At 62.3% G+C, this 17,500-nt stretch overlaps 1 protein-coding gene across 1 annotated transcript in view; it reads right to left on the reverse strand.

Annotated features, from left to right (window-relative positions):
* Positions 1–1,914: 1,914 nt before the first annotated feature.
* Positions 1,915–17,500, reverse strand: part of LOC139243145 (ubiquitin carboxyl-terminal hydrolase 11-like) — a gene marked incomplete at its 3' end in the record, with an annotated part of 35,901 nt that continues 20,315 nt past the window's right edge. Inside the window, exons 6-11 of the mRNA XM_070870709.1 lie at positions 13,764–13,825; positions 10,929–11,031; positions 5,866–6,039; positions 3,270–3,428; positions 2,514–2,738; positions 1,915–1,998 (exon numbers count right to left, since the gene is read on the reverse strand). Coding sequence (XP_070726810.1) covers positions 1,915–1,998; positions 2,514–2,738; positions 3,270–3,428; positions 5,866–6,039; positions 10,929–11,031; positions 13,764–13,825 — 807 coding nt within the window. The remainder of the gene's footprint in view (positions 1,999–2,513; positions 2,739–3,269; positions 3,429–5,865; positions 6,040–10,928; positions 11,032–13,763; positions 13,826–17,500) is intronic.

Below are 17,500 nucleotides of genomic sequence, written 5' to 3' on the forward strand. Positions count from 1 at the left end.
GAGACAGAGCGAGAGAGCAAGAGAGAGAGAGACAGAGCGAGAGAGCAAGAGCGAGAGAGCAAGAGCGAGAGAGCAAGAGCGAGAGAGCGAGACAGAGAGCGAGACAGAGAGCGAGACAGAGAGCGAGACAGAGAGCGAGACAGAGAGCGAGACAGAGAGCGAGACAGAGAGCGAGACAGAGAGCGAGACAGAGAGCGAGACAGAGAGAGAGAGAGAGAGAGAGAGACAGAGAGAGAGAGACAGAGAGAGAGAGAGACAGAGAGAGAGAGACAGAGCGAGAGAGCAAGAGCGAGAGAGCAAGAGCGAGAGCGAGAGAGCGAGAGAGAGAGAGACAGAAAGAGAGAGAGAGACAGAGAGCGAGAGAGAGCGCGAGAGAGAGCGCGAGAGAGCGCGAGAGAGAGCGCGAGAGAGAGCGCGAGAGAGAGCGCGAGAGAGAGCGCGAGAGAGAGCGCGAGAGAGAGCGCGAGAGAGAGCGCGAGAGAGAGGGCGAGAGAGAGGGCGAGAGGGCGAGAGGCGAGTGGGAGAGAGAGAGGGAGAGAGAGAGGGAGGGAGAGAGAGAGGGAGAGAGGGAGAGAGAGAGAGAGAGAGAGAGAGAGACAGACACAGAGAGAGAGACAGAGAGAGAGACAGAGAGAGGGACAGAGAGAGGGACAGAGAGAGGGACAGAGAGAGTGAGGGAGAGGGAGAGACAGAGAGACAGAGAGACAGAGAGAGAGAGAGAGAGAGAGAGACAGAGGGACAGAGGGAGAGAGAGAGAGAGAGAGAGACAGAGAGACAGAGAGAGAGAGAGAGAGAGACAGAGAGAGAGAGAGAGAGACAGAGAGAGACAGAGAGAGAGAGGGACAGAGAGAATGAGGGAAAGGGAGAGAGTGAGGGAAAGGGAGGGAGAGAGAGAGAGAGAGAGAGAGGGACAGAGAGAGAGAGAGAGAGAGAGAGAGGGACAGAGGGAGAGAGAGAGAGAGAGAGAGAGACAGAGAGAGAGAGAGAGACAGAGAGAGAGAAACAGAGAGAGAGAGACACAGAGAGACAGACAGAGGGAGAGAGAGAGAGAGAGACAGACAGAGGGAGAGAGAGAGACAGAGAGGGACAGAAGGAGAGAGAGAGAGACAGAGGGAGAGACAGAGGGAGAGAGAGAGAGAGACAGAGAGAGAGACAGAGGCCGAGAGAGAGAGAGAGACACAGAGAGAGAGAGACAGAGAGAGACACAGAGACAGAGGCCGAGAGAGAGAGAGAGAGACACAGAGAGAGAGAGACAGAGAGAGAGACAGAGGCCGAGAGAGAGAGAGAGAGACACAGAGAGAGAGAGACAGAGAGAGAGACAGAGGCCGAGAGAGAGAGAGAGAGACAGAGAGAGAGAGAGACAGAGAGAGAGACAGAGGCCGAGAGAGAGAGAGAGAGACACAGAGAGAGAGAGACAGAGAGAGAGACAGAGGCCGAGAGAGAGAGAGAGAGACACAGAGAGAGAGAGACAGAGAGAGAGACAGAGGCCGAGAGAGAGAGAGAGAGAGACACAGAGAGAGAGAGACAGAGAGAGAGACAGAGGCCGAGAGAGAGAGAGAGAGACAGAGAGAGAGACAGAGGCCGAGAGAGAGAGAGAGAGACACAGAGAGAGAGAGACAGAACACGGATCAGAAATCGAGGCATTTTCCACAGCACCTTCTCCCCCCCTCTCCGTGCCCCTCCCCTCCCCTCCCGCCGTGCCCCTCCTCTCCCCGCCCCCCACCCCCCATCCCTTCCTCCGTGCCCCTCCCCTCACTCCCCGCCCCGCCCCTCCCTCCACTCCGTGCCCCTCCCCTCCCCTCCCGCCGTGCCCTCCTCTCCCCGCCCCCCACCCCTTCCTCCGTGCCCCTCCCTCACTCCCCGCCCCGCCCCTCCCTCCACTCCGTGCCCCTCCCCTACCTCATGCCCACTTACTTTGTCCGGTGCGATTCCCGAAAGCTTCGAGAGGGCGAGGTAAAGATCCCAGATTTTTCCCGCCTTTGGAACGACCACCCTGTGCTGGGAGAGAGAGCGAGGGAGGGGGGGAGAGAGAGGGAGAGAGTCATGGTTAAAGGCAGCTCTGCGAGCAGCACGGGGTGGGGGGGGGGGAACAAGGGGGACACCGGGGCGAGGAGAACACCTCAACCTCCGCCCCCCCACCTCCCAAGCTCACTCCGCATCTTTACGCCGTCACAAGGGGTCCGCGCAGAACACTCCCCCCTCCCCCTCCCCCCCCAACCGCGACCTACACCTGCGCCGCTGACAGTGGCCATCAGAGGCAGCACCGAGCCAGAGGAGAAGGGGGAACACCCCTGGGGTTGATGGATCTGACCCAGCGGGGTGCGGAGATCGGCAAGGAGCCCCTTACCATCCAGCCATGCCTCCCGCGCAGCGAAACGGCGCAGAGGTCAGCCACTGGGGGGCTGCCGTAGTGACGGCGCGATGCCTCACACAGTCAAATAGTTCCCTCCCCGGAAAAGGCGCACGGCGGACCCCCGGCGGAGCGCGGGGTGGTCAGAGGGGCTCGGCGGTACCTGAATGGGTTTGGATCGCGGGTCCATGGGCACCAGGAAGATCTCCAGGACGCGCTCCGTGCTGACGGGTAGTGGCACACTCAGGTAGCAGAAGGGGTCGAAGGTGACGGACACCTTCCCGCAGTGCGGGCACACCAGCGTCGACTTGAAGAGCCCGTGGAAGATGTCGACGATGACCGAGTCGTTACGCCGCCGGTGATTGGCCCACGCCTCAGTCGCCACCACCTGCGGGGCGAGGGAGGGGGGGGGGGGAGACAGAGACAGAGAGAAGCTCAGCATCGCTCTGTGAGTCCCCTAAACCCCCCCCCCCTGCTCCCAACCCCAGTACCACCTCCTCCAGGACACCCGCTCTCACTCTCAGAGACACACACTCACACTCACACAACAGCAATTGCCCCAGCTCCCGCACCATCTCCTCCCCTCCCTCCACTGTCGAGGAAACCCTGCCCCAGAGGAATAGCCCTCCCCCCTCACGCACACCCTTCCCCCCTCACACATTCCCCTCCACATCACACCCCCGCCTCCCCATCCCCTCCCTCCCCTCACACACCCCCCCTCCCTCCCTCCCCCCTCACGCACACACTTCCCCCCTCACACATTCCCCTCCACATCACACCCCCGCCTCACCATCCCCTCCCTCCCCTCACACCCCCCCCCTCCCTCCCTCCTCCCTCACGCTCCCTCCCCTCCTCCCTCACAACTCCCTCCTCCCTCACGCTCCCTCCCCTCCTCCCTCACAACTCCCTCCTCCCTCACCTCGTCCTGCCGACCCTCCGCATCCTTCAGCTCCACGTATTCCTTCCGCCGCACACGGTTCAGGTCCTCGTGCAGCCCGTCCAGCAGGAACGCCAGCAGCTCCTGGGAGTCGTGGGGCTGGTACCCCGAGAACTGGGGGGCAAAGTGTCCGACTCGCGTCTGCGGGGAGAGGGAGAGCCGTCAATGGGACAGGGTTAGACGCAGAGTAAAGCTCCCTCTACACTGTCCCATCAAACACTCCCAGAGCAGGTACAGGGGGTTAGATACAGAGTAAAGCTCCCTCTACACTGTCCCCATCAAACACTCCCAGGGCAGGTACAGGGGGTTAGATACAGAGTAAAGCTCCCTCTACACTGTCCCATCAAACACTCTCAGGGCAGGTACAGGGGGTTAGATACAGAGTAAAGCTCCCTCTACACTGTCCCATCAAACACTCCCAGGGCAGGTACAGGGGGTTAGATACAGAGTAAAGCTCCCTCTACATTGTCCCATCAAACACTCCCAGGGCAGGTACAGGGGGTTAGATACAGAGTAAAGCTCCCTCTACACTGTCCCATCAAACACTCCCAGGGCAGGTACAGGGGGTTAGATACAGAGTAAAGCTCCCTCTACACTGTCCCATCAAACACTCCCAGGGCAGGTACAGGGGGTTAGATACAGAGTAAAGCTCCCTCTACACTGTCCCATCAAACACTCCCAGGGCAGGTACAGGGGGTTAGATACAGAGTAAAGCTCCCTCTATACTGTCCCATCAAATACTCCCAGAGCAGGTACAGGGGGTTAGATACAGAGTAAAGCTCCCTCTATACTGTCCCATCAAACACTCCCAGAGCAGGTACAGGGGGTTAGATACAGAGTAAAGCTCCCTCTACACTGTCCCATCAAACACTCCCAGGGCAGGTACAGTACGGGATTAGATACAGAGTAAAGCTCCCTCAACACTGTCCCTAGTAACTAGGTGAGTGGACAAGGGAGAACCAGTGGATGTGGTGTATTTGGACTTTCAAAAGGCTTTTGACAAGGTCCCACACAAGAGATTGGTGTGCAAAATCAAAGCACATGTTATTGGGGGTAATGTACTGACGTGGATAGAGAACTGGTTGGCAGACAGGAAGCAGAGAGTCGGGATAAACGGGTCCTTTTCAGAATGGCAGACAGTGACTAGTGGGGTGCCGCAGGGTTCAGTGCTGGGACCCCAGCTATTTACAATATACATTAATGATTTAGACGAAGGAATTGAGTGTTATATCTCCAAGTTTGCAGATAACATGAAGCTGGGTGGCGGTGTGAGCTGTGAGGGGGACGCTAAGAGGCTGCAGGGTGACTTGGACAGGTTAGGTGAGTGGGCAAATACATGGCAGATGCAGTATAATGTGGATAAATGTGAGGTTATCCACTTTGGGGGCAAAAACACGAAGGCAGAATATTATCTGAATGGTGACAGATTAGGAAAAGGGGAGGTGCAACAAGACCTGGGTGTCATGGTACATCAGTCATTGAAAGTTGGCATGCAGGTACAGCAGGCGGTGAAGAAGGCAAATGGCATGTTGGCCTTCATAGCGAGGGGATTTGAGTATAGGAGCAGGGAGGTCTTACTGCAGTTGTACAGGGCCTTGGTGAGGCCACACCTGGAATATTGTGTTCAGTTTTGGTCTCCTAATCTGAGGAAGGACGTTCTTGCTATTGAGGGAGTGCAGCGAAGGTTCACCAGACTGATTCCCGGGATGGCAGGACTGACATATGAGGAGAGACTGGATCGACTGGGCCTGTATTCACTGGAGTTTAGAAGGATGAGAGGGGATCTCATAGAAACATATAAAATTCTGACGGGACTGGACAGGTTAGATGCAGGAAGAATGTTCCCGATGTTGGGGGAAGTCCAGAACCAGGGGTCACAGTCTAAGGATAAGGGGTAAGCCATTTAGGACCGAGATGAGGAGAAACTTCTTCACTCAGAGAATTGTGAACCTGTGGAGAGCGAGGGGGGCGGGAGGGAGAGCGAGGGGGGCGGGAGGGAGAGCCAGGGGGGCGGGAGGGAGAGCCAGGGGGGCGGGAGGGAGAGCCAGGGGGGCGGGAGGGAGAGCCAGGGGGGCGGGAGGGAGAGCCAGGGGGGGGCGGGAGGGAGAGCCAGGGGGGGCGGGAGGGAGAGCCAGGGGGGCGGGAGGGAGAGCCAGGGGGGCGGGAGGGAGAGCCAGGGGGGCGGGAGGGAGAGCCAGGGGGGCGGGAGGGAGAGCCAGGGGGGCGGGAGGGAGAGCCAGGGGGGCGGGAGGGAGAGCCAGGGGGGCGGGAGGGAGAGCCAGGGGGGCGGGAGGGAGAGCCAGGGGGGCGGGAGGCAGAGCCAGGGGGGCGGGAGGCAGAGCCAGGGGGGCGGGAGGCAGAGCCAGGGGGGCGGGAGGCAGAGCCAGGGGGGCGGGAGGGAGAGCCAGGGGGGCGGGAGGGAGAGCCAGGGGGGCGGGAGGGAGAGCCAGGGGGGCGGGAGGGAGAGCCAGGGGGGCGGGAGGGAGAGCCAGGGGGGCGGGAGGGAGAGCCAGGGGGGCGGGAGGGAGATGCACTGAGCATGCCCAGTCCCGGGGCAGACCCGAGTTCCCGCCGGTACCTTGAAGATCCGCGGAATGACGGAGTAATGACGGCCCGACCACATCTGCTTGATGATGTCTGCATAGGCCTCGGCAATCTCTCCCTGCATCCCCAGCGGGTTGTCCAGGTTCAGCTCCTCCACGTAACCATTGTTGAGGAAATACTCGGTGAGAGGCGGTGTCCCACTCAGGCACTGCGGGAGAGAGAGAGAGAGAGGGTGAGGGTCTGAGGGGGTACAGCGGGCATACACTGACCGAGAGAGAGAGAGGGTGAGGGTCTGAGGGGGTACAGCGGGCATACACTGACCGAGAGAGAGAGAGAGAGAGAGAGAGAGAGAGAGAGAGGGTGAGGGGGTACAGTGGGCATATACTGACCGAGGGGGAGAGAGAGAGAGAGAGAGGGTGAGGGTCTGAGGGGGTACAGCGGGCATACACTGACCGAGGGAGAGAGAGAGAGAGAGAGAGGGTGAGGGTCTGAGGGGGTACAGTGGGCATACACTGACCGAGGGAGAGAGAGAGAGAGAGAGAGAGAGAGAGAGGGTGAGGGTCTGAGGGGGTACAGTGGGCATACACTGACCGAGGGAGAGAGAGAGAGAGAGAGAGAGAGAGGGTGAGGGTCTGAGGGGGTACAGTGGGCATACACTGACCGAGGGGGAGAGAGAGAGAGAGGGTGAGGGTCTGAGGGGGTACAGTGGGCATACACTGACCGAGAGAGAGAGAGGGTGAGGGGGTACAGCGGGCATACACTGACCGAGGGAGAGAGAGAGAGAGAGAGAGAGAGAGAGAGAGAGAGAGAGAGAGAGTGAGGGGGTACAGTGGGCATACACTGACCGAGGGGGAGAGAGAGAGAGAGAGAGGGTGAGGGTCTGAGGGGGTACAGCGGGCATACACTGACCGAGGGAGAGAGAGAGAGAGAGAGAGAGAGAGAGAGAGAGAGAGAGAGAGAGAGAGAGAGTGAGGGGGTACAGTGGGCATATACTGACCGAGGGGAAGAGAGAGAGAGAGAGAGGGTGAGGGTCTGAGGGGGTACAGCGGGCATACACTGACCGAGGGAGAGAGAGAGAGAGAGGGTGAGGGTCTGAGGGGGTACAGTGGGCATACACTGACCGAGGGGGAGAGAGAGAGAGAGGGTGAGGGTCTGAGGGGGTACAGTGGGCATACACTGACCGAGGGAGAGAGAGGGTGAGGGTCTGAGGGGGTACAGTGGGCATACACTGACCGAGGGAGAGAGAGGGTGAGGGTCTGAGGGGGTACAGTGGGCATACACTGACCGAGGGAGAGAGAGGGTGAGGGTCTGAGGGGGTACAGTGGGCATACACTGACCGAGGGAGAGAGAGGGTGAGGGTCTGAGGGGGTACAGTGGGCATACACTGACCGAGGGGGAGAGAGAGAGGGTGAGGGTCTGAGGGGGTACAGCGGGCATACACTGATCGAGGGAGAGAGAGAGAGAGAGAGAGAGAGAGAGGGTGAGGGGGTACAGTGGGCATACACTGACCGAGGGAGAGAGAGAGAGAGGGTGAGGGTCTGAGGGGGTACAGCGGGCATACACTGACCGAGGGAGAGAGAGAGAGAGAGAGAGGGTGAGGGGGTACAGTGGGCATACACTGACCGAGAGAGAGAGAGAGAGGGTGAGGGTCTGAGGGGGTACAGTGGGCATACACTGACCGAGGGGGAGAGAGAGAGAGAGGGTGAGGGTCTGAGGGGGTACAGTGGGCATACACTGACCGAGGGGGAGAGAGAGAGGGTGAGGGTCTGAGGGGGTACAGTGGGCATACACTGACCGAGGGGGAGAGAGAGAGAGGGTGAGGGTCTGAGGGGGTACAGCGGGCATACACTGACCGAGGGAGCGAGAGAGGGTGAGGGTCTGAGGGGGTACAGTGGGCATACACTGACCGAGGGAGAGAGAGAGAGGGTGAGGGTCCGAGGGGGTACAGCGGGCATACACTGACCGAGGGAGAGAGAGAGAGAGAGAGGGAGGGTGAGGGTCTGAGGGGGTACAGTGGGCATACACTGACAAGGGAGAGAGAGGGTGAGGGTCTGAGGGTCCGAGGGGGTACAGTGGGCATACACTGACCGAGGGGGGGAGAGAGAGGGTGAGGGTCTGAGGGTCCGAGGGGGTACAGTGGGCATACACTGACCGAGGGGGGGAGAGAGAGAGAGAGAGAGAGAGAGAGAGGGTGAGGGTCTGAGGGGGTACAGTGGGCATACACTGACCGAGGGGGAGAGAGGGTGAGGGTCTGAGGGTCCGAGGGGGTACAGCGGGCAGCGGTCCCACACATTGCCCGGCGATACACAAGCCTGCTGCCCTTTCAGCAGTGGGTATTATGAGATATCACAGATCCTTTAACTGGTAAATCAGATAATTAAACTTTATCATAGGCAGTCCCTCGGAATCGAGGAAGACTTGCTTCCACTCTTAACACGAATCCTCAGGTGGCTGAACAGTCCAATACGAGAATCACAGGTGGGACAGACAGTGGTTGAGGGAAGGGGAGGGTGGGACTGGTTTGCCGCACGCTCCTTCCGCTGCCTGCGCTTGGTTTCTGCACGCTCTCGGCGACGAGACTCGAGGTGCTCAGCGCCCTCCCGGATGCACTCCCTCCACTTAGGGCGGACTGGTCTTTGGGCCCAGGGACTCCCAGGTGTCGGTGGGGATGTTGCACTTTATCAGGGAGGCTTTGAGGGTGGTCCCTGTAACGTTTCCTCTGCCCACCTTTGGCCCGTTTGCCGTGAAGGAGTTCCGAGTAGAGCGCTTGGCTTTGGGGAGTCTCGTGTCTGGGGGGACATGCGGACAATGTGGCCCTGCCCAGCGGAGCTGGTCGAGTGTGGTCAGTGCTTCGATGCTGGGGATGTTGGCCTGGTCGAGGACATTAAACTTAATAAGGCAGAGAATACAAGAGCAGGGGGGTTATGCTTGAACTGTATAAAACACTGGTTAGGCCACAGCTGGAGTACTGCGTGCAGTTCTGGTCACGACATTACAGGAAGGATGTGATTGCACTGGAGAGGGTGCAGAGGAGATTTACCAGGATGTTGCACTGGAGAGGGTACAGAGGAGATTTACCAGGATGTTGCACTGGAGAGGGTACAGAGGAGATTTACCAGGATGTTGCACTGGAGAGGGTACAGAGGAGATTTACCAGGATGTTGCACTGGAGAGGGTACAGAGGAGATTTACCAGGATGTTGCACTTGAGAGGGTACAGAGGAGATTTACCAGGATGTTGCACTGGAGAGGGTACAGAGGAGATTTACCAGTATGCTGCACTGGAGAGGGTACAGAGGAGATTTACCAGGATGTTGCACTGGAGAGGGTACAGAGGAGATTTACCAGTATGCTGCACTGGAGAGGGTACAGAGGAGATTTACCAGGATGTTGCACTAGAGAAGGTACAGAGGAGATTTACCAGGATGTTGCACTGGAGAGGGTACAGAGGAGATTTACCAGGATGTTGCACTGGAGAGGGTACAGAGGAGATTTACCAGGATGTTGCACTGGAGAGGGTACAGAGGAGATTTACCAGGATGTTGCCTGGTCTGGAGAATGTTAGCGATGAGGAAAGATTGGATAGTCTGGGGGTGTTTTCTTTGGAACAGAGGAGGCTGAGGGGAGACCTGATTGAGGTGTATAAAATGATGAGGGGCCTGGATAGAGTGGATAGGACGGACCTGTTTCCCTTGGCAGAGCGGTAAACAACCAGGGGGCAGAGATTGAAAGTAATTGGGGGGAGGTTTCGAGGGGGTTTGAGGGGAAATGTCTTCACCCAGAGGGGCGTGAGGGTCTGGGGAGGAACTCACGGCCTGAAAGGGGGGTAGAGGCAGAAACCCTCACCACATTTGGACGTGTGCTCGAAGTGCCGTAACCCACAGGGCTACGGACCCAGAGCGGGAAAGTGGGATTAGGCCGGGATGGCTCTTGGTCGGAGGTTAATTTTGATGATTCTGCGATTTGTACCAAATGTACCAAAGCTCACACTTGGGTCTCCAGCAGGAGGCTACAAGCGTTACACCGTGACAGCTTACGTCAGACTCTGTATTGAAGTTCCCAGGAGCCCCAAGTGCTGTGTTTTTAAGACTTAATTGATTTTTTTTTGAGAGAAAAAGTCTTGCATCTATATAGCGCCTTTCACGACCACCGGACGTCCCAAAGCCTCACAGCCAATGGCGTACTATCGGAGGGCGCTCACTGTTGTATTGTGGGAAACGCCAGTTTGCGCACAGCAAGATCCCACACAGAGCGATGTCATAATGACCCGGATCGTCTGTTTTAATGATGTTGGTCGAGGGATAAATATTGGCCCTAGGACACCGGGGAGAACTCCCCCTGCTCTTCTTCCAATAGTGGCCCCAGGATCTTTTACATCCACCCGAGAGGGCAGACGGGGCCTCGGTTTAACGTCTCATCCCGAAATACAGCCCCTCCGACAGTGCGGGGCTCCCTCAGTACCGCCCCTCCGACAGTGCGGCGCTCCCTCAGTACTGCCCCTCCGACAGTGCGGGGCTCCCTCAGTACTGCCCCTCCGACAGTGCGGGGCTCCCTCAGTACTGCCCCTCCAACAGTGCAGCGCTCCCTCAGTACTGCCCCTCCGACAGTGCGGGGCTCCCTCAGTACTGCCCCTCCGACAGTGCGGGGCTTCCTCAGTACTGCCCCTCCGACAGTGCGACACTCCCTCAGTACTGCCCCTCCGACAGTGCGGGGCTCCCTCAGTACTGCCCCTCCGACAGTGCGGGGCTCCCTCAGTACTGCCCCTCCGACAGTGCGGGGCTCCCTCAGTACCGCCCCTCCGACAGTGCGGCGCTCCCTCAGTACTGCCCCTCCGACAGTGCGGGGCTCCCTCAGTACTGCCCCTCCGACAGTGCGGCGCTCCCTCAGTACTGCCCCTCCGCCAATGCCGCGCTCCCTCAGTACTGCCCCTCCGACAGTGTGGCGCTCCCTCAGTACTACCCCTCCGACAGTGCGGCGCTCCCTCAGTACCGCCCCTCCGACAGTGCGGCGCTCCCTCAGTACCGCCCCTCCGACAGTGCGGCACTCCCTCAGTACCGCCCCTCCGACAGTGCGGCACTCCCGGTCTTCCAGCACTAACCTGGAGGGCAGAATTCATGAAGCAGGTGTTCCCCAGGTTACTCAGGCCACACACCCCAGGCTGGCCCTGATAGTAGGTGCCCTGTTCATCCAGTGAGTTCCGTCTGGGGAAAGAGAGAACAGGGTCAGTGCTACATCTCAGTGACTCATCACTCAACACCGGGCAGGACACACAACAGTCTGTGTCTGTGATTCCCCCCACGATGAGGGGACGTGGGTCTGTGTCTGTGTGATTCCCCGCACGGTGAGGGGACACGGGTCTGTGTCTGTGTGATTCCCTGCACGGTGAGGGGACGTGGGTCTGTGTCTGTGATTCCCCCCACGGTGAGGGGACGTGGGTCTGTGTCTGTGTGATTCCCCCCACGGTGAGGGACGTGGGTCTGTGTCTGTGATTCCCCCCACGGTGAGGGACATGGGTCTGTGTCTGTGATTCCCCCCACGGTGAGGGACATGGGTCTGTGTCTGTGATTCCCCCCACGGTGAGGGACGGGGGTCTGTGTCTGTGATTCCCCCGCACGGTGAGGGGACGTGGGTCTGTGTCTGTGTGATTCCCCCCACGGTGAGGGACGTGGGTCTGTGTCTGTGTGATTCCCCCCACGGTGAGGGACGAGGGTCTGTGTCTGTGTGATTCCCCCCACGGTGAGGGACGTGGGTCTGTGTCTGTGTGATTCCCCGCACGGTGAGGGACGAGGGTCTGTGTCTGTGATTCCCCGCACGGTGAGGGACAGGGGTCTGTGTCTGTGATTCCCCGCAAGGTGAGGGGACGTGGGTCTGTGTCTGTGTGATTCCCCCCACGGTGAGGGGACGTGGGTCTGTGTCTGTGTGATTCCCCCCAAGGTGAGGGACGTGGGTCTGTGTCTGTGATTCCCCCCACGGTGAGGGGACGTGGGTCTGTGTCTGTGTGATTCCCCGCACGGTGAGGGGACGTGGGTCTGTGTCTGTGATTCCCCCCACGGTGAGGGGACATGGGTCTGTGTCTGTGTGATTCCCCCCACGGTGAGGGACGTGGGTCTGTGTCTGTGATTCCCCCCACGGTGAGGGGACGGGGGTCTGTGTCTGTGATTCCCCCCACGGTGAGGGACATGGGTCTGTGTCTGTGTGATTCCCCCCACGGTGAGGGGACATGGGTCTGTGTCTGTGATTCCCCCCACGGTGAGGGGACGGGGGTCTGTGTCTGTGATTCCCCCCACGGTGAGGGACGTGGGTCTGTGTCTGTGTGATTCCCCGCACGGTGAGGGACATGGGTCTGTGTCTGTGTGATTCCCCGCACGGTGAGGGACATGGGTCTGTGTCTGTGTGATTCCCCCCACGGTGAGGGACATGGGTCTGTGTCTGTGATTCCCCCCACGGTGAGGGACATGGGTCTGTGTCTGTGATTCCCCCCACGGTGAGGGACGTGGGTCTGTGTCTGTGATTCCCCCCACGGTGAGGGACATGGGTCTGTGTCTGTGTGATTCCCCCCACGGTGAGGGACATGGGTCTGTGTCTGTGTGATTCCCCCCACGGTGAGGGACGTGGGTCTGTGTCTGTGATTCCCCCCACGGTGAGGGACGTGGGTCTGTGTCTGTGATTCCCCCCACGGTGAGGGACATGGGTCTGTGTCTGTGTGATTCCCCCCACGGTGAGGGAAGTGGGTCTGTGTCTGTGTGATTCCCCCCACGGTGAGGGAAGTGGGTCTGTGTCTGTGTGATTCCCCCCACGGTGAGGGACGTGGGTCTGTGTCTTGATTCCCCCCACAGTGAGGGACGTGGGTCTGTGTCTGTGTGATTCCCCCCACGGTGAGGGACGGGGGTCTGTGTCTGTGATTCCCCCCACGGTGAGGGACGTGGGTCTGTGTCTGTGATTCCCCCCACGGTGAGGGACGTGGGTCTGTGTCTGTGATTCCCCCCACGGTGAGGGGACGTGGGTCTGTGTCTGTGATTCCCCCCACGGTGAGGGACGAGGGTCTGTGTCTGTGATTCCCCCCACGGTGAGGGACGTGGGTCTGTGTCTGTGATTCCCCCCACGGTGAGGGACGTGGGTCTGTGTCTGTGATTCCCCCCACGGTGAGGGACGAGGGTCTGTGTCTGTGATTCCCCCCACGGTGAGGGACATGGGTCTGTGTCTGTGTGATTCCCCCCACGGTGAGGGACGTGGGTCTGTGTCTGTGATTCCCCCCACGGTGAGGGACGAGTGTCTGTGTCTGTGATTCCCCCCACGGTGAGGGACATGGGTCTGTGTCTGTGATTCCCCCCACGGTGAGGGACGAGGGTCTGTGTCTGTGATTCCCCCCACGGTGAGGGACGTGGGTCTGTGTCTGTGATTCCCCCCACGGTGAGGGGACAGGGGTCTGTGTCTGTGTGATTCCCCCCACGGTGAGGGACGTGGGTCTGTGTCTGTGTGATTCCCCTCACGGTGAGGGGACGTGGGTCTGTGTCTGTGTGATTCCCCCCACGGTGAGGGACGGGGGTCTGTGTCTGTGATTCCCCGCACGGTGAGGGACGTGGGTCTGTGTCTGTGTGATTCCCCCCACGGTGAGAGACGGGGGTCTGTGTCTGTGTGATTCCCCCCACGGTGAGGGACATGGGTCTGTGTCTGTGTGATTCCCCCCACGGTGAGGGACGTGGGTCTGTGTCTGTGATTCCCCCCACGGTGAGGGGACAGGGGTCTGTGTCTGTGATTCCCCCCACGGTGAGGGACAGGGGTCTGTGTCTGTGTGATTCCCCCCACGGTGAGGGGACATGGGTCTGTGTCTGTGATTCCCCCCACGGTGAGGGACAGGGGTCTGTGTCTGTGATTCCCCCCACGGTGAGGGACGGGGGTCTGAGAGTTTGTCTGTGAGGTATTGAACACTTACGTTACGTGAGGCCGGGCGCTGGGCCAAGTTCCGTCCTGGTTGCGGGACTCCATGATCAGCGTCTGCAAACACAGAAAGCAGCTGGTTACCTCCCCGCTCATCCCACGTCACTGCACGCTCCCCAAGGTCAGTGTGTGACATCGCAGGACCCTCGACCCCCCCACAGGGACCCCCCCTCCACAGGGACCCTCGACCCCCCCCACACACAGGGACCCCCCCCACACAGGGACCCCCCCCCCACACAGGGACCCTCGACCCCCCCCACACAGGGACCCCCCCCCCACACAGGGACCCCCCCCACACAGGGACCCCCCCCCCACACAGGGACCCCCCCCCCACACAGGGACCCTCGACCCCCCCCACAGGGACCCCCCCCCCCCCACACAGGGACTCCCCCCACACAGGGACCCTCGACCCCCCCCACACACAGGGACCCCCCCCACACAGGGACCCCCCCCCCACACAGGGACCCTCGACCCCCCCCACAGGGACCCCCCCCCCACACAGGGACCCTCGACCCCCCACACAGGGACCCCCCCCCCCCCACACAGGGACCCTCGACCCCCCCACAGGGACCCCCCCCCACACAGGGACCCCCCCCACACAGGAACCCTCGACCCCCCCCACAGGGACCCTCGACCCCCCCCACAGGGACCCCCCCACACAGGGACCCTCGACCCCCCACACAGGGACCCCCCCGCCCACACAGGGACCGTCGACCCCCCCACAGGGACCCCCCCCCACACAGGGACCCCCCCCCACACAGGAACCCTCGACCCCCCCCACAGGGACCCTTGACCCCCCCCACAGGGACCCCCCCACACAGGGACCCTCGACCCCCCCCACAGGGACCCCCCCCCCCCACACAGGGACTCCCCCCACACAGGGACCCTCGACCCCCCCCACAGGGACCCCCCCCCACACACAGGGACCCTCGACCCCCCCCACAGGGACCCTCGACCCCCCCACACAGGGACCCCCCCCACAGGGACCCCCCTCCACACAGGGACGACCCCCCACACAGGGACACTCGACCCCCCCCCACAGGGACCCCACCCCACCCACACAGGGACCCCCCCCACAGGGACCCCACCCAACACAGGGACCCTCCCCCCCACACAGGGACCCTCCCCCCCACACAGGGACCCTCCCCCCCACACAGGGATCTCCCCCCCCCCACAGGGATCCCCCCCACACAGGGACCCTCCCCCCCCACAGGGATCCCCCCCCCACAGGGACCCTCCCCACACAGGGACCACCGCCACAGGGACCCTCCCCCCCCACAGGGACCCTCCCCACACAGGGACCACCGCCACACAGGGACTCTCCCCCCCCCCCCCACAGGGACCCTCGACCCCCCCACACACAGGGACCCTCGACCCCCCCCCACACACAGGGACCCTCGACCCCCCCCCCCCACAGGGACCCTCGACCCCCCCCCCACAGGAACCCTCGACCCCCCCACACACACAGGGACCCTCGACCCCCCCCCCACAGGGACCCTCGACCCCCCTCACACACAGGGACCCTCGACCCCCCCCCACACACAGGGACCCTCGACCCCCCCCCCACAGGGACCCTCGACCCCCCTCACACACAGGGACCCTCGACCCCCCCACACACACAGGGACCCTCGACCCCCCTCACACACAGGGACCCTCGACCCCCCTCACACACAGGGACCCTCGACCCCCCTCACACACAGGGACCCTCGACCCCCCTCACACACAGGAACCCTCGACCCCCCCACACACACAGCGACCCTCGACCCCCCCCACACACACAGCGACCCTCGACCCCCCTCACACACAGGGACCCTCGACCCCCCCACACACACAGCGACCCTCGACCCCCCCACACACACAGGGACCCTCGACCCCCCCACACACACAGCGACCCTCGACCCCCCCAAACACACAGGGACCCTCGACCCCCCCACACACACAGCGACCCTCGACCCCCCCAAACACACAGGGACCCTCGACCCCCCCACACACACAGGGACCCTCGACCCCCCACACACACAGGGACCCTCGACCCCCCCACACACACAGCGACCCTCGACCCCCCCACACACACAGGGACCCTCGACCCCCCACACACACAGCGACCCTCGACCCCCCCACACAAAGGGACCCTCGACCCCCCCCCACAGGGACCCTCGACCCCCCCCCCCCCCCACAGGGACCCTCGACCCCCCCCCCCACACACAGGGACCCTCGACCCCCCCCACACAAAGGGACCCTCGACCCCCCCCACACACAGCGACCCTCGACCCCCCCCACACACACAGGGACCCTCGACCCCCCCCACACACAGGGACCCTCGACCCCCCCCACACACAGGGACCCTCGACCCCCCCACACACAGGGACCCTCGACCCCCCCCCCCCCCCCCACAGGGACCCTCGACCCCCCCACCCCACACAGGGACCCTCGACCCCCCCCACACAGGGACCCTCGACCCCCCCCACACAGGGACCCTCGACCCCCCCCACACACAGGGACCCTCGACCCTCCTCCCCCCCCCACAGGGACCCTCGACCCCTCCCCACAGGGACCCTCGACCCCCCCCCCCCACACAGGGACCCTCGATCCCCCCCCCCTCCCACACAGGGACCCTCGATCCCCCCCCCCTCCCACACAGGGACCCTCGATCCCCCCCCCCCCCCACACAGGGACCCTCGATCCCCCCCCCCTCCCACACAGGGACCCTCGATCCCCCCCCCCTCCCACACAGGGACCCTCGATCCCCCCCCCCCCCCCACAGGGACCCTCGATCCCCCCCCCCCCACACACAGGGACCCTCGATCCCCCCCCCCACACAGGGACCCTCGATCCCCCCCCCCCCCCACAAAAGGACCCTCGACCCCCCCCCCCCAAGTACCCTCGATCCCCCCTCCCCCACACAGGGACCCTCGATCCCCCCCCCCCCCCCCCACAAAAGGACCCTCGACCCCCCCCCCCCCCACAAGTACCCTCGATCCCCCCTCCCCCACACAGGGACCCTCGACCCCCCCCCCCACAGGGACCCTCGATCCCCCCCCCCTACACAGGGACCTTCGACCCCTCCCCACAGGGACCCTCGATCCCTCCCCCCCCCCACACAGGGACCCTCAATCCCCCCCCCCACACAGGGACCCTCGATCCCCCCCCCCCACACAGGGACCTTCGACCCCCCCCCACAGGGACCCTCGATCCCCCCCCCCCACACAGGGACCTTCGACCCCTCCCCACAGGGACCCTCGATCCCTCCCCCCCCCCCCACACAGGGACCCTCGATCCCCCCCCCCACACAGGGACCTTCGACCCCTCCCCACAGGGACCCTCGATTCCCCCCCCCCCCCCCACACAGGGACCCTCGATCCCCCCCCCCCACACACACACACACAGAGACCCCCCCCACACACAGAAACCCCCCACACACACAGAGAGACCCCCCACACACACACAGAGACCCCCCCACACACAGAGACCCCCCACACACACACAGAGACCCCCCACACACACAACACAGACCCCCCCCCACATACACACACAGAGACCCCCCCCACACACACACACAGAGACCCCCCCACACACACACACACACAGAGACCCCCCCCACACACACAGAGAACCTCCCACACACACAGAGACCCTCCCCCACACACACAGAGACCCCCCCCACACACACACACACAGACCCCCCCCACACACACACACACAGACCCCCCACACACACACACAGACCCCCCC

The sequence above is a fragment of the Pristiophorus japonicus genome, unplaced genomic scaffold (assembly GCF_044704955.1).
Source record: "Pristiophorus japonicus isolate sPriJap1 unplaced genomic scaffold, sPriJap1.hap1 HAP1_SCAFFOLD_1629, whole genome shotgun sequence".
Taxonomy (NCBI): domain Eukaryota; kingdom Metazoa; phylum Chordata; class Chondrichthyes; family Pristiophoridae; genus Pristiophorus; species Pristiophorus japonicus.